This window comes from Podarcis raffonei, chromosome 1, assembly GCF_027172205.1.
Source record: "Podarcis raffonei isolate rPodRaf1 chromosome 1, rPodRaf1.pri, whole genome shotgun sequence".
Lineage (NCBI taxonomy): Eukaryota > Metazoa > Chordata > Lepidosauria > Squamata > Lacertidae > Podarcis > Podarcis raffonei.
This window is the reverse complement of record NC_070602.1, coordinates 9,028,453-9,043,459: the sequence shown is the minus strand read 5'-3', so window position 1 is coordinate 9,043,459 and position 15,007 is coordinate 9,028,453. Positions and strand designations below refer to the sequence as shown.

The following is a 15,007-nucleotide window of genomic DNA, read 5'->3' as shown; positions in this document are numbered from 1 at the left end:
TTGAAGAAACAAATGAAGAGAAACGAAGAATAATAAAGCGGTAATTTCTGCTCACTAACACTTTCATGTCCCAACTACATAATAATTCAAGCATGCAATCGAAAAAGTTCAATCCTGCAAACAATTCTTCAGATATTACTCATCTCCCACAATAAAGAACATCAGAGTGATTATATGGCTAGGTAACACTAAAAGAGACCCTCCTGGATGTTTCACTCATTAATCACCTCAATAATAGATGTGTAATAGGCACTGGAGACACTTATAAAGGAGCAAGCGAAGTCTGCTCCAAAACAACTACACCAGCACAACACACACACACACACACAGAGAGAGAGAGAGAGAGAGAGAGAGAGAGAGAGAGAGAGAGAGAAGATGTTCATGATACATGAGCACTACCCACAGATCTAGCAATGAGAGCAAAGGTTTTTGGGGGGAGGGGGGAATTAAAGGTATATATTGGAATCTGGATCCCATTTGGGGGTTATTTTGATGATGGTTACTTTAAGCAGTTTTAAGTGATGCCTGCCCTCCTCAATCAAAATAATATTTTTGTGTGTGTGCTTATTATTTCTATTTTTTTAATGTAAATTTGTTTTTATTCACTTATTTTGAATTTTAAAAGCACCGATAATCAGTTCAAAGCATCTGTAATAAGAACAGACCTATCTCGCACATCCGTATGTGTTTATTTTAAAAGTTTGCCTCTTTGGGGTTGGGAGAAGAAACGGGAGGTCACTGGCAATGATTATGCTGACATTAACCAGTAGGGATGATTATCTTTGAAATGTTTGCTAATGTTCCTTTAAACTTCCAGTGAAATTTTTGTAAGACTAAGAAAGCATCACCATGACATAATCACAAGGATGGCCCCTTCAGTCCTTCAATACGTCAAAGGTCTCACACAAGGAGATGCACACAGTTATAAAATCCTACTGCTTGCAGTATGCCTCTAAATCAGGCTTCCTCAACCTCGGCCCTCCAGATGTTTTGAGACTACAATTCCCATCATCCCTGACCACTGGTCCTGCTAGCCAGGGATCAGGGGAGGAGTTGCTCTACATCATGGAGGAAAAGCTCTCTAACAACAGCCAAACCACACAGATGCACTGTAAAACAAATAAAGGTAAAGGTAAAAGACCCCTAGATGGTTAAGTACAGTCAAGGGAGACTATGGGGTTGCGGCGCTCGCCTTGGTTTTCAGGCCAAGGGAGCCAGTGTTTGTCTGCAGAAAGCGTTCCAGGTCATTTGGCCAGCATGACTAAACAGCTTCTGGTGCAATGGAAACAGCAAGACGGGAAGCCAGAGCGCGAGGAAACACCGTTTACCTTAACACCGCAGTGGTACCTATTTATCTACTTGCACTGGTATGCTTTCAAACTGCTAGGTTGGCAGAAGCTGGGATAGAGCAACGTGAAACAAATAGGACACAGACAAGAGAAAAGCAGGCAACACTCCCAGCACAAAAACAGGTTACACCCGTCTGTCTCAAGAGACAATAGAGTGCACTTCCATGGGTGAAGTCAAACCGCTGAGGAATCACAGCATCTGCTGTAGCTGCTGAGACCGGAAACGCGTAACCGCTGCCTCCCGTGTTGCTTTTGCTGCATTTAGCAGCACTGACATGACTTCTCTGGGGTGCAAGCCTGGACAGTGTGTCTAGAGGTCCTGGGCTGCCCTGGTGACAAGACACACACCCCCAGCCTTGCTGAGGTGGTCCAAAGGAAAGCAGAACAAGATGTCTGACACCAGCTTGGCTGCAGGAGTTCCCAGAAGGAGGCATACAAGGAACCATCCAACCATCTTAGGAACTGTGCTCCGGATCTGTGAAGGCTTTTCTTCTTCCAAAAATATCCCACAAGGCAATGGAGGCTTAGGATCAGAGTTTTCCTTCTTCTAGATGGGCTAACTTTCCAGGTTGACGAGCCCCACCTGCCCCTCATTTCCCGCTACAACACGTCCGCTCAATCTGCCAAAGCCTGTCTTCATGGGTATGCACACACATATATACCCAAATCAACTTAAAGAAACTAGGAGGGGAGCCTTGGCAGGTGCCCAAGAATATAAATATTATGATTCCGGTATGAATGATCCAGAGACATTGACGTACAGTGGTACCTCGGGTTACATACGCTTCAGGTTACAGACTCCACTAACCCAGAAATAGTACCTCCGGTTAAGAACTTTGCTTCAGGATGAGAACAGAAATCGTGCAGCGGCGGCGCAGCAGCAGCAAGAGGCCCCATTAGCTAAAGTGGTGCTTCAGGTTAAGAACAGTTTCAGGTTAAGAACAGACCTCCAGAATGAATTAAATACTTAACCTGAGGTACCACTGTATTATGGGGACGTGGGTGGCGCTGTGGGTAAAAGCCTCAGCGCCTAGGGCTTGCTGATCGAAAGGTCGGCGGTTCGAATCCCCGCGGCGGGATGCGCTCCCGTCGCTCGGTCCCAGCGCCTGCCAACCTAGCAGTTCGAAAGCACCCCCGGGTGCAAGTAGATAAATAGGGACCGCTTACTGGCAGGAAGGTAAACGGCGTTCCGTGTGCTGCGCTGGCTCGCCAGATGCAGCTTTGTCACGCTGGCCACGTGACCCGGAAGTGTCTCCAGACAGCGCTGGCCCTCGGCCTCTTGAGTGAGATGGGCGCACAACCCTAGAGTCTGTCAAGACTGGCCCGTACGGGCAGGGGTACCTTTACCTTTACTTTTTACCACTGTATTATGGCCCAAGTTTTTGCTTATTAGTGGTCAATTTGATACCTCCTAATGAGCTGAGGCATCTGAGCACCCAGCATCCCTGTGCTACATACAAAGAGATGCTCCCCACGTTACAGGAAAGAGAAGTTCCCGTCTGTCTGCCTTATGTCTCTATGCAGTGCATAGAAGAAGAACCAAGTATATCTATATTTGCATCCAAAAATACATTTGGCACTTGCTTTCAGCCACAACTCTTCGTCTCAGATATTACAGTGCTCTCTTTTTAGAGAAATGAGTAGGGCAAATGGGAACTTTCACTGTAATGGGTGGGATTTGATGCTAGCCCTACTCAGAGTAGACCCATTGACTGTAATGGACATTGCCAACTTAGAATCATTAGTTTCAATGGGTCTGGGCTCTGAGTAAGACTTCACTGAATACAACCCAATGTGACTTTGAGCTATATATAACCCATCATTCCACATGCAACAAACAGATTATGATTCATGCATTTACTAATGCATTTATTCTTCTAATATTTTCCAAAACTTAGAAGCCTATCTGAATTCCCAATCATTCTTCTCAAGCCAGGAATCTTTACAGACTGACCTTCCAAGCCCCACTGTGTCAGGTAGGGAAATGGCCAGCATCTTTTCAGAGCTGAGTTTTCATGTATGCGCCAGGCTGCCTGAAACAGGACTTTTTAAAAAATTAAATAAAAAAACGCCCACAACATACACCAACCTGCTTTAAGTAATCACCATTGTTTATCCAACTCCAGCTTTCACAGACAGCATCTCCCAAGAGTGACCACAAAAGATGATTAGGATGTTGCTACTTCTACAGTCATAGAAGTCATTGCCTCATCAAACGCACCATGAGGGCTAGAAAATTGCTGCCATGTTTTGAGAGAGAACTCGAATACAAATACTCTTCACCCCTGCACAAATTGCACAGACCTCAAGAGGAATAATCAAGGGAGTAGAATTAAGCATGCCCTTGGATGCCTCCAAGGGACACGGGTGGCGCTGTGGGTAAAAGCCTCAGCGCCTAGGGCTTGCCGATCGAAAGGTCGGCGGTTCGAATCCCCGCGGCGGGGTGCGCTCCTGTTGTTCGGTCCCAGCGCCTGCCAACCTAGCAGTTCGAAAGCACCCCTGGGTGTAAGTAGATAAATAGGGACCGCTTTCTAGCGGGAAGGTAAACGGCGTTTCCGTGTGCAGCTCTGGCTCGCCAGAGCAGCGATGTCACGCTGGCCACGTGACCCGGAAGTGTCTTCGGACAGCGCTGGCCCCCGGCCTCTTGAGTGAGATGGGCGCACAACCCTAGAGTCTGGCAAGACTGGCCCGTACGGGCAGGGGTACCTTTACCTTTACCTTTATGGATGCCTCCAAGACTGTTGCCTGAAATTAAAGCTGCAATTTAGACCTCTCAACCTCTAATGGCTTACTATACTGAGTACTTCAAGTCAACAGGAACGGTGAAATCAGGTCTGGACTAGCTGACAATAAAAAAGGTGTTTCAGATCAAGTAATCGCAAGCAACAGCACTATTAGCTTTGGCCCTTTTCTCAGTGCCAAAGACTTCTGCATTTAAGGTAATAGCTGTAGTTCAAAGTCCCCGTCTTCTTCTTTTTTTGAACTGTAGCCACAGAGAGCCACGGAAGATGTCAAAGCAATCAGATCGTCTATTTTTAAAACTGTACATCTTAGAGATTGCAACTTTCTCTCTCTCTCTCACTGGATCACATTTGCAGCTGATACAGCCTTCCTGAAACAATAGTGCTGCATCTGCTTTTGCTGACCGAGTGGTTGACCTTCAAGGAATATGGTACAGCAGTGCCACCCCCAAAAAAATCTGATAGCAAAAACATGCTTTTTCTTCTTCCTCCCGCATTAGAAAAAGCACAGGCCCACTTATTCTCAGAAAGTGTTGCTTTTAAGCATGAAAGAGAAAAGGCTACCAACCTGCCTGCCCCTGTACAGATCACATCTGGGAAAATTCTATTCATGGCAATACACCCTACAAAATACCACAGGGCAGTGATGGCTGTTTTGCAGAATGCCCTTTCATGTTCCATACGCGAAGCAGCAGCAGCCATTAGTCGCTTCAGACTTATCTTTTTGCCGAAGCTTTCCCCAATCCATAAGACTGGATCTTGCTTTATGCCTCTGATTTTTTTGTTTAAATTCACTTTTATATCCTTCGCTGTGTTTTCATATTGCTGGTTTTAGGCTGTGGGTTTGTTTGTTTTTTTATCATCATCAAACCTTTTATTGGCATCACATACAAATTTCCAAATCAGTTTGGTGTAAAAAGAAAATGTTGAAGAATTATTTGAGAATGCAGTCTACGGCCTCATCCAGTACCACATAGATTAAGCAGCCTTGTATGCTGCTGGAGCATCTTGGAGGAAGGACAAGATAAAAAAGTAATTTTAAAATTATAGAGTTTTTTTATTAAAAAAAAAGTGTTCCACAATTAGGCAAGATCAGACAAACCACACAGATTAATTTGATCGGCAGATTTTATGCAATCAGCAGAGTTCACCACCTCTTGGATCAGAATTTAGTGTAGGATTTTGATTTTATCATTTAAAATAAAGAATTATTCCTGACAAGTTTTATGGATGTAGTGGACCAGCCTTCTTCTTCCTCTTTGATGTGGAAGGAAAAAGGAACAGGTCCAATTTTTAACTGGTTGGTTTTTTAAATAAATATTTCTCTATATATTTTACCCCATGTAAGAGATCTGGCCCCTGACTTTTAGAGACCATGTGGCACATTTTACAACCAACCATAAACCTCATTTCCACAGTCCTGTTCAACACAACAGTCTTCACATTAATTAGATGTATTTTTCCCCCTTTGTGCAGTATTTCCTTTCCATTTTCTTTCTTTTTAGTGCCTGCAAGACAACTCATAAAGCTAAACTTTCCCAGCTAAGGTTCATTACAAGCAATGAAACTTAAGGAGGAAGTATTAAGAGATAAGCTTGTGGTCTTTCATAAAGCCAGCCTGGCAAGCACACACTCAGATGGGCAACCAGACGTTGTCCTGCTCATACACAGTTTTTTCCCTCTTGGTTAAACACAAAGGACAAGAACCAACCAAAATGTAAGGGCATTCAAGACCTACTGATTTAAACCGGAGAGACTCAAGCACAAGCTCAGCTCTCCCACTGAGTGCTTAATTTCTATTCCATCAGCTTTCCCCAGTCTACTTGCCTTGCAGGCAGCTTGGACTACAACTCCCACCAGTCTCAGCAAACACAACGCTGGCTGGGGCAGATGGGAGCTGTAGTCCAAAGCATCTGGAGGGCAGAAGGTTGGCAAAGGATGGGCCTCATAAGCTGAGTCCTAAAATTAAAGTGAAAGCGATGTACACAGAAAACTGGACCAAAACCCCCCAGTAAAAATGTACCATAAAACTGAACACTACCTTAAAATGCATGCTGGAAAAATACAGTTTTAGTCATGAACCTGAAGTTCAGCAAAGAGGGTGCCTGTCTAGGAGGGCGTTCCACAGGATTGGGCCCACTACAGTGGACACTCAGGTTGCGAACATGATCCATGCGGGAGGCACGTTCGCAACCCCCAGCGTTTGCAACCCGCAGCGCCACGTCTGCGCACGCACGGGTCGTTATTCAGTGCTTCTGCGGATGTGCAGAGCATGATTTAGCACTTCTGAGCATGCTCAAGTGCTAAAACCTGGAAGTAACCCATTCCGGTACTTCCGGGTTTGGCGCGGTGCGCAACCCAAAAGCACACAACTTGAAGCATCTGTAACCCGAGGTATGACTGTACAATGACTGCATATTCTTGCTGACCTTGTACTGAGCCACAGAGAGGTAAGCTCCTTCCCTGCCCGAGCTTGAAGCTGGGGAGGAGGAGAAGGCCTATCCCCGCAGCTGCACTGGTCCTTGGAAGAGTCCCGTGATGTCACAACCAGGACCCCAGCCCTACGCATTGTGCATGTTTTTAATGTGAGGGAGCATCCAGTTATGAAGGTCCCCGCATAGCTCACAAATTTTTAGTTGTGCTCGACATTGCCTGTGCCTCACTTGTAATACGTTATATTTGTAAATTTTCTGTTCTAGGGACTTCCTTGTCAAGCTCACCAGACAGCAGTTACCTGGGTCTTTCTTTTCTCCTTTTTGAAGATGGGGACAACTTTTGCCCACCTAGACAGCATCTTAAAAAGCAGAGACATCACCTTGCCAACAAAGGTCCGTATAGTTAAAACTATGGTTTTCCCAGTGGAAGTGAGAGCTGGACCATAAAGAAGGCTGATCGCTGAAGAACTGATGCTTTTGTTTTTGCTTTTGTTTTTATAAAGATATTTATTAGGTTTCCAATCTTATACAAACAAAAAGAAAAAAGAAAAAAGAAAAAAACACACATACAGTTCTCAATACTTAATTTTCAATGACATATTTCCCTGACCTCCTCATACCTCCCCTTCTTGTATTCTAATTCAAATTATTTACTCAGCAAATCCTTATCTCAAAACATTACAGCTGAAGACCCCTTAATTTCAATCCAACATCTTTCAACATTCTTTAATTTTACAATATTTCTGTAAATAGTCCTTAAATTTCTTCCAGTCTTCTTCCGCCGACTCTTCTCCCTGGTCACGGATTCTGCCAGTCATTTCTGCCAATCTCATACAATCAATCATCTTCATCTGCCATTCTTCCAGAGTGGGTAAATCTTGCGTCTTCCAATACTTTGCAATAAGTATTCTTGCTGCTGTTGTAGCATACATAAAAAACATTCTGTCCTTCTTTAACACCAATTGGCCGACCATGCCCAAGAGAAAGGCCTCTGGTTTCTTCAAGAAGGTATATTTAAATACCTTTTTCAATTCATTATATATCATTTCCCAGAAAGCCTTAATCCTAGGGCACGTCCTCCAAAGGTGAAAGAATGTACCTTCGTTTTCCTTAAATTTCCAACATTTATTATCGGGCAAATGATAGATTTTTGCAAGCTTGACTGGGGTCATGTACCACCTGTATATTATTTTCATAATATTCTCTCTTAAGGCATTACATGCCGTAAACTTCATACCTGTGGTCCATAACTGTTCCCAGTCAGCAAACATAATATTATGTCCAACGTCTTGTGCCCATTTAATCATTACAGATTTAACAGTCTCATCCTGAGTATTCCATTTCAACAGCAAATTATACATTTTTGACAAAGTCTTAGTTTTGGGTTCTAACAGTTCTGTTTCCAATTTGGATTTTTCCACCTGGAAGCCAACTTTCCTATCCGAATTGTAAGCCTCCATTATCTGATAATAATGAAGCCAGTCTCGCACTTTATATACTTCTTCATCTCTAAATAAAGTGTCATTCATCCTCCATCTAAAGGAACCGGGTGTTATTTGCTTCATCTCCATCTTTACAGCGTTATGGTCTGAGCAAGTTTTAGGGCAGATTTCCACTTTCTTTATCTTTGGTGCCATTCCTCTAGTAATCCAGATTTGGTCAATTCTAGTCCATGTCATCTTAGCTTCAGAAAAGAAAGTTCCCTCTCTCCCCAGGGGGTTCTTAGTTCTCCAGATGTCAATCAAGTCCATATTGTCAGTCAATTCAAAGAAAGTTTTTGGTAATCTACCATCTTTGGTGACTACCTGTTTTTGTGCCTTATCCATATTTGTAGAATTGATGCTTTTGAATTACACTTCAGGGCAATCATTGAAAGCAATCCCGTACAGAATGCACTGTATTTTCAGACTTTGAAGGCATTCAATAGTAGTCAGGAGATACAAATTGCTTACAAACAAATTGGCTTTTTTAAAAATATAAATGTCTTTGGGAAGGACAATCTGGGCCTAATGAGAGACTTTCGAAACAATTGTGTCTGGTGTTTGTTTGTTTCATTACTAGAATAGGACAATTTCAAAGGACAATGTAATACAAGTAGCGTTGACTTTGATTTAACCTGTTATAAATTGCTTTCATTTGATATTTGCTGATTGATTTTAAACCTGATTCAAGTAAAAAGATCAATCACATTAAATTGAAAAAGGGGGGAAAGAGGTCCAAACTGAAAAGAGAAAGCTGGCCACCATTCATCTAAAGACACTCCTCATATCTTTATTAGAGTTGGGCAACACAATTAGTCAGGGAAACTCTGGAAGAAAGACCATGAATAATCTGATTTTGCTCATGATAGATGAAGTGCTACTGGCTTGAAACTCATCATCTGAAGAAGTGTGCATGCACACAAAAGCTTATACCCAGAACAAACTTTAGTTGGTCTCTAAGGTACTACTGGACAATTTTTTAATTTATTTCAACTTCTTGATCAAGACAGAATCCCACCTGGAGAATCCAAGTACAATTTAACAGCAAGCATCAAGTGAGACACCTTCAGAATATTTTTTATTCAAGGAATTCCCTGGAATACTGTTGCCCAGAATGTTATTACTACAACTGCCATATGGGCTTTCAGATTGAAGCAACCATAATTATCTCCACCATTAGTAATACATTTGCATAGATCTAATATATTTGCTTCACATGTATTATACTGATTATCCACACTCTGCCATTGGCTCTCAAGACACACAGATGCCAACAAGGCAAGATTTGAACCAAGGGCCTCCAAGCTCATGCTCATAATTTGCATTGTATTGTTCTTGAGACAGGAAACTTGTAAGATGCTCTGGTTTCTCTTTAAAAAGAGAGTGGATCATACATTTCCCACAATTTCTACAATAAAGTAGTGCTTAAAGTGAAGGTGCTGTAATAAATAAGAATTGTTGGAATATCAAGCAACAACTAAATCTTACTTTACTAATACATCCTCTTCTATTCTATCAAGGAGGCATTGGCCTGGTTAACACATAATAACTTTAAGCCATTGTTTGTTTAGCCTAACTTTGGTTTGTCTCTATTGTTTCAGGCAGGAACCTTTCCAAGAAGACACCAGGAACTGAACTTGCGACCTTCTGCACCAGAGGCATAAAAACATCAGACGAACATACATCCACATGTGGTGGGAGTGTCACAAAATCCAACTATTCTGGACAACAGCCATACGAGAAATATGTAAAATAACCAAGCAAGTATTAGAAATCACCCCAGAATTGGCCCTACTAAACATCTTCCAAGACAACAATGCCCATTTACACCACAAAGAACTCATAACCCACCTACTCTCCGCAGCCAGAAACATCATAATCAGACACTGGAGAGACCTGTCAAGAATAAGCATGGACCCATGGTACCAAATAGTATGGGAAACAGCTTGACTAGAAAAATTAACCAATAAACTGAAACTGACACGGGGACAAATAGAAGAAGACGCCTTCACCCCGGTATGGCTCCCCTTTATCACATACACAGCCCAACAAGACAATGACAAAAATCCACCAACAGCATACAAATCAATATGGCTAACCTGATCCAAAACACACACACACACCGCACTCACACATGAAAACAAAGATCACCACAGCCAATCACAAACGAACAACCACACCCTAGGCCAACCCCAACCTCTCTCACCACCAAAGGAGCACAAGTGAACAGCAGAGAACCTGCACAAGCAACGCTGACACAAAACCCCACATATATTAAGTGAAATAGAAACATCACCACCCGACCCCACCCCCACCCATCTTCCCCCCCTTCCACCTCTTTCCCCCTATTCTTCCTAATGTCTCAACAAATGAAACCAATTTGTTTTTTTAAAAATGGGGGGGGGAAATATGAGAGAGAGAGAGATTGAATATACCTTTGTAAATCAAGAAAATATTTAATAAAAATACATTTTTTAAAAAAAAATCAGACGAACCCTGCTGGAACAGGCCAAAGGACCACCTAGCCCAGCATCCTGTCCTCCCAGTCACCAGCCAAATGCCTGCAGGAAACCCACAAGCATGACCAGAGTCCAACAGCCCTCTCCCCATTTGTGATTCTCAGCAAATGGTATTCAGAGGCATAATGCCTCTGACAGCAAAGGGAGATAATGCAGCCATCATTACCACTGAGTTCTGACCCTTCCCTAAAGACTGTGGCTCATAGCTAAGCAAGACACCCCATCATCCTAGTTTACAAAAACAACCAGCCAGAGCTAACTGATAAAACTTGATGAGATTACCTTACCCCTGCATTCGCCCACTCGACCACTTCAGTCAGCAGAACTGCTGGCACTGCTACAAGTGCAGCCACGTAATAACTGCTCTGCATCTGTATGAACTCAACTGTTTTTAGCATGGCAACACCCGCACTTTGGAACTCCCTGCCTATTGATATCAAGTGTGGGATGCCATCGCTGTGCTCTTCTCAGTGCTTGCTAAATACAGCTCTTCTTTAGGCAAAGCCTACCCTTGTGCTTATAAATGCTGGTGTGATTTTTTTTAAAAAAAACACCTGTTCAGTATTTTATTATTACTATTCAATCCGTCTCAAGAGAAGAGTGGGCCATCAGGGTGAAGTCAACCCATTGGAGAGTTACAGCGCCTGCTATGGCTACAAAGAACAATACAGTCATACCTCGGGTTGAATATGCTTCAGGTTGAGTGTTTTCGGGTTGTGCTCCGCAGCGACCCGGAAGTAACGTGTTACTTTCATGTTTTGCTGCTCGCGCATGCGCAGACGCTCAAAATGACGTCATCCGCATGCGCAGAAGCGGGTTGCATTTGCTTCAGGATGCGAACAGGGCTCCAGAATGAATCCAGTTCGCATCCAGAGGCACCACTGTATGAGAGAGACATGATTTATGACACTGAGGCAGATGAAGGCATCCGGTTTCACTGTTACAGACGCACCATGGTGTTTTTTCTCTCTGCACTACTTCTCTCTGCTATTACTATTAGTAATAGTAGTATTTATGAAATTTCTATAACGCCTTCCATCCAGGATCACAGCACAGTTTACAATATAAAAGCACAAAAATGCATAACATAGTAACAAACAAAAACAATAAACCCCCTCACGTAGTTTAAAAGGCCATAGATTGTTTAGTTAGACAAAGGCCTGGGAGAAGAGGATGTTTTTCGCACCTAAAGATATGTAACAAAGGCTCCAGGCAAGCCTCCCTGGGGAAAGCATACCACAAGCAGGGAGCCACCACAGAAAAGGCCCATTCTCATGTTGCCACCTTCCACAGAGGAGGGCCTCCGATGACTTCAGGGTCTGGGTCAGTTCAGTCCTTGAGGTATCACACTCCTGAGCCATTTAAGGCTTTATATATCTGTCAGGGGCTCAGGAGCAGAAGCACAGGGGAGAGAGGAAATGGAGAGCGAAGGAGAGGAATCCGAGGGGAGCGTAGGGGAGTATGACAGTGACCCGAGAGATTCCATGAGCTTCTCCAGCGAATCAGAAGATTCCCAGAAGGGGGCGCCGATGGTGAGGGCAAGGGGGGTCCCAGGGGGGACGCACCAGAAGCAAGGGGCCAGCGGGGACTCCCAAGGCAGCAGCGGGGGATCAGGACCAGCTCCCCCACCAGAGCGCAGTGGGGGGGAAGAGTCACATGTGTCAGGACCAGCCTCTCCTCCAGCGGGGAGAGAAGATGAGTCAGGGCTGACCACGCCCCCATCGGAAAGTGGGGAAACGGAGGGGAGGTCAGGTCCAGCTAGCCTCCCCGAAGGAGGGAGCAGTGACAGCAGTGTAACGGTCAGAAGGAAAGTGGGAGGCTGGGCGCGCGCGCCAAGTTCAAATGTGCAGGCGCGCGGGACAGCAGAAAACCCGGATTGGGAGCCAGGTCCTAAAGCCCGACAGAGGGAGGGGGAAGAGTCAGGGGACTCAGCGTCAGAAGAGTCTAGGAAGGGCGAGACCCCGACGGGCAGGCGGACCCAGAGGAGGAAAGAACAAAGGAAGAGGTGGAGCAAGGCTAGAGTCTTAAACTGGTGTCAGGGGGGAGGAGATTCAGATGGAGCTTCGGCGGTCTAAAGTTTGAGACGTAGTGCTGCACGCTGCAGCTGTGGAAGTGAAACTGAACTTCAATAAAGACTTTTATACTAAACAATGAAGCAGCGTTGGTCTTCTGTGAGCTGGGACCTCGGGCAGCTCTGACAATATCAAAACCAGAACTTTGAATTGGGCCTGGAAACTAACCGGCAGCCAGTGCAATCTGGCCAGGACTGGCATTCTATGCTCAAACAGCTTTGCCCGGGGAAGCAAGCTCATTGCTGAATTCTGCACCAGCTGAAGTTTCCAAACCCACTTCACATGCAGTCCCACAAGTCACAGAGGTAAATAACTACAATTTTTAGAAGACATCTGTCTAGGGATGTTTTTCATGTCTGATACTTTTTTATTATATTCTGTAAGCCACCCAGTGTGCCTGGGGCAACCCAGTCAGGTGGGCAGGGTACAAATAACAAAACTGTTATCATTGTTATCCTAATTGTGCTTTTATATTTGCTAGTAGCTGCCCGGAGTGGCTGGGGCAACCTGGTCTGGTGGGCGTGGTACAAATAACAAAATCATTATTATTATTCTAATGCCTTGCAGTAGTCTAGTCTACAGGTTTTTACCAGACCAGACGCAGTTATTAATAGCAGCATTTTAGTACCTGAACCAGAGGAGAGGCAGCTATTAATTTTAGTACCTGCCTGTTGTGATTGTACGATTCCCCTTGGCTCATTGCAAGGGGGTTTGGTGAGATGGCCTTTTGCGGTCCCTTCCACTCTATGCCTATATCTATCTATCTATCTATCTATCTATCTATCTATCTATCTATCTAACTAACTATCTATCTATATCTCTATAAACAACAACACCTGCTTGTTGCGACTGTACGCTTCCCCTTGGCTTTTTGCAAGGGGGTTTGGTGAGATGGCCTTTTGCGGTCCCTTCCACTCTACGCCTATATCTATCTATCTATCTATCTATCTAACTAACTAACTAACTAACTATCTATATCTCTATAAACAACAACACCTGCTTGTTGCGACTGTACGCTTCCCCTTGGCTTTTTGCAAGGGGGTTTGGTGAGATGGCCTTTTGCGGTCCCTTCCATTCTATGCCTACGTTAAGAACGGACCTCCGGAATGAATTATGTACTTAACCTGAGGTAAAGGAGACCCCTGACCATTAGGTCCAGTCATGGCCGACTCTGGGGTTGCAGCGCTCATCTCGCTTTATTGGCCGAGGGAGCCGGGGTAGAGCTTCCAGGTCATGTGGCCAGCATAACAAAAGGTACCACTGTATATATCTATATCTATCTATATCTATATAAACAACAACACCTGCTTGTTGTGACTGTACGATTCCCCTTGGCTTTTTGCAAGGGGGTTTGGTGATATGGCCTTTTGCGGTCCCTTCCATTCTATGCCTATCTATCTATCTATCTATCTATCTATCTCTATCTCTCTATATATAAACAACAACACCCCAGAAAATGTTATATATGTGTGTGTGTGTGTGTGTGTGTGTGTGTACACACACACACACACACACATATATATATATATATATACACACACACATAAACACACACACACATATATATATATTATAGAATTTATATAAAATGGGATCTCTCCCTGTGTGTCTACACACACACACACACACACACACACACACACACACACGTGTACACAGCCCATTTTATGCAGCAGCTAACAGACAAGGATTACTGCCGCCCCGAAGCAACCTCCCCCCCACAGAGGCCGGCAGCACTTACAGCGTGTGGCCGCAGACGTTGACCATGAGCTTGAGGGAGGGGTTCCTGTACTTGGTGGTCTTGCAGCGGGGGCAGCCCTGGTCGTCCATGGCGGCTGGGGCTCCGCTCCCTTCCTCCTCCTGGCGCTGCAGCTACTCCTCGCCGAGGCTCAGCATCGCCTGGCAACTCTGGCCAGCGGCGTCCCTCCGCAAACAACGTCCGGGCGGCTCCGAAGCCTCGGGAACGACAGTTCCGCCTGGCAGAGGGCGCGGGGCGGGGGAAGGAAAGCCGCGCCGCACAGAGAGCCCGACGGCTGACTTCTTTGAATTGTAGACTTGGAGGTTGCGATGGGCAGTTGTCTTTCCACAAGGGCCCAGGCTGATGCCAAAATCCAGCGCCGCCTGAGCTGTGCGAGTGCGGCTTTATTGAAGTGCAGAGTGTTTGAGGACTGGGACACTCGCAGGGAAACCAAAATGCTTGTTTACAAAGCTATTGTCCTACCAACCTTACTGTATGCTTGTGAAACATGGACCACTTATGAACGCCATCTCCAGCTCCTTGAAAGATTCCATCAGTGGCCATAGCTGTCAACGTTTCTCTTTTTTTAAGGGAAATTCCCTTATTCTGAATAGGATTCCTCGCAAGAAAAGGGAAAAGTTGACAGCTATTGTCAATGGCATCTCCGGAAAA

General features: G+C 44.6%; 1 protein-coding gene across 2 annotated transcripts in view; it reads right to left on the bottom strand.

Moving 5' to 3' along the window:
- Positions 1-14,510, bottom strand: part of MNAT1 (MNAT1 component of CDK activating kinase) — a 146,157-nt gene extending 131,647 nt beyond the window's left edge. The window contains exon 1 of one of the 2 annotated variants that reach the window (XM_053403411.1): positions 14,339-14,510. In XM_053403411.1, the coding sequence (XP_053259386.1) occupies positions 14,339-14,427 (89 nt within the window). In that variant the 5' untranslated portion in view covers positions 14,428-14,510. The remainder of the gene's footprint in view (positions 1-14,338) is intronic. The other variant, XM_053403330.1, reaches the window with a different exon arrangement.
- Between the last annotated feature and the right edge of the window lie 497 nt (positions 14,511-15,007).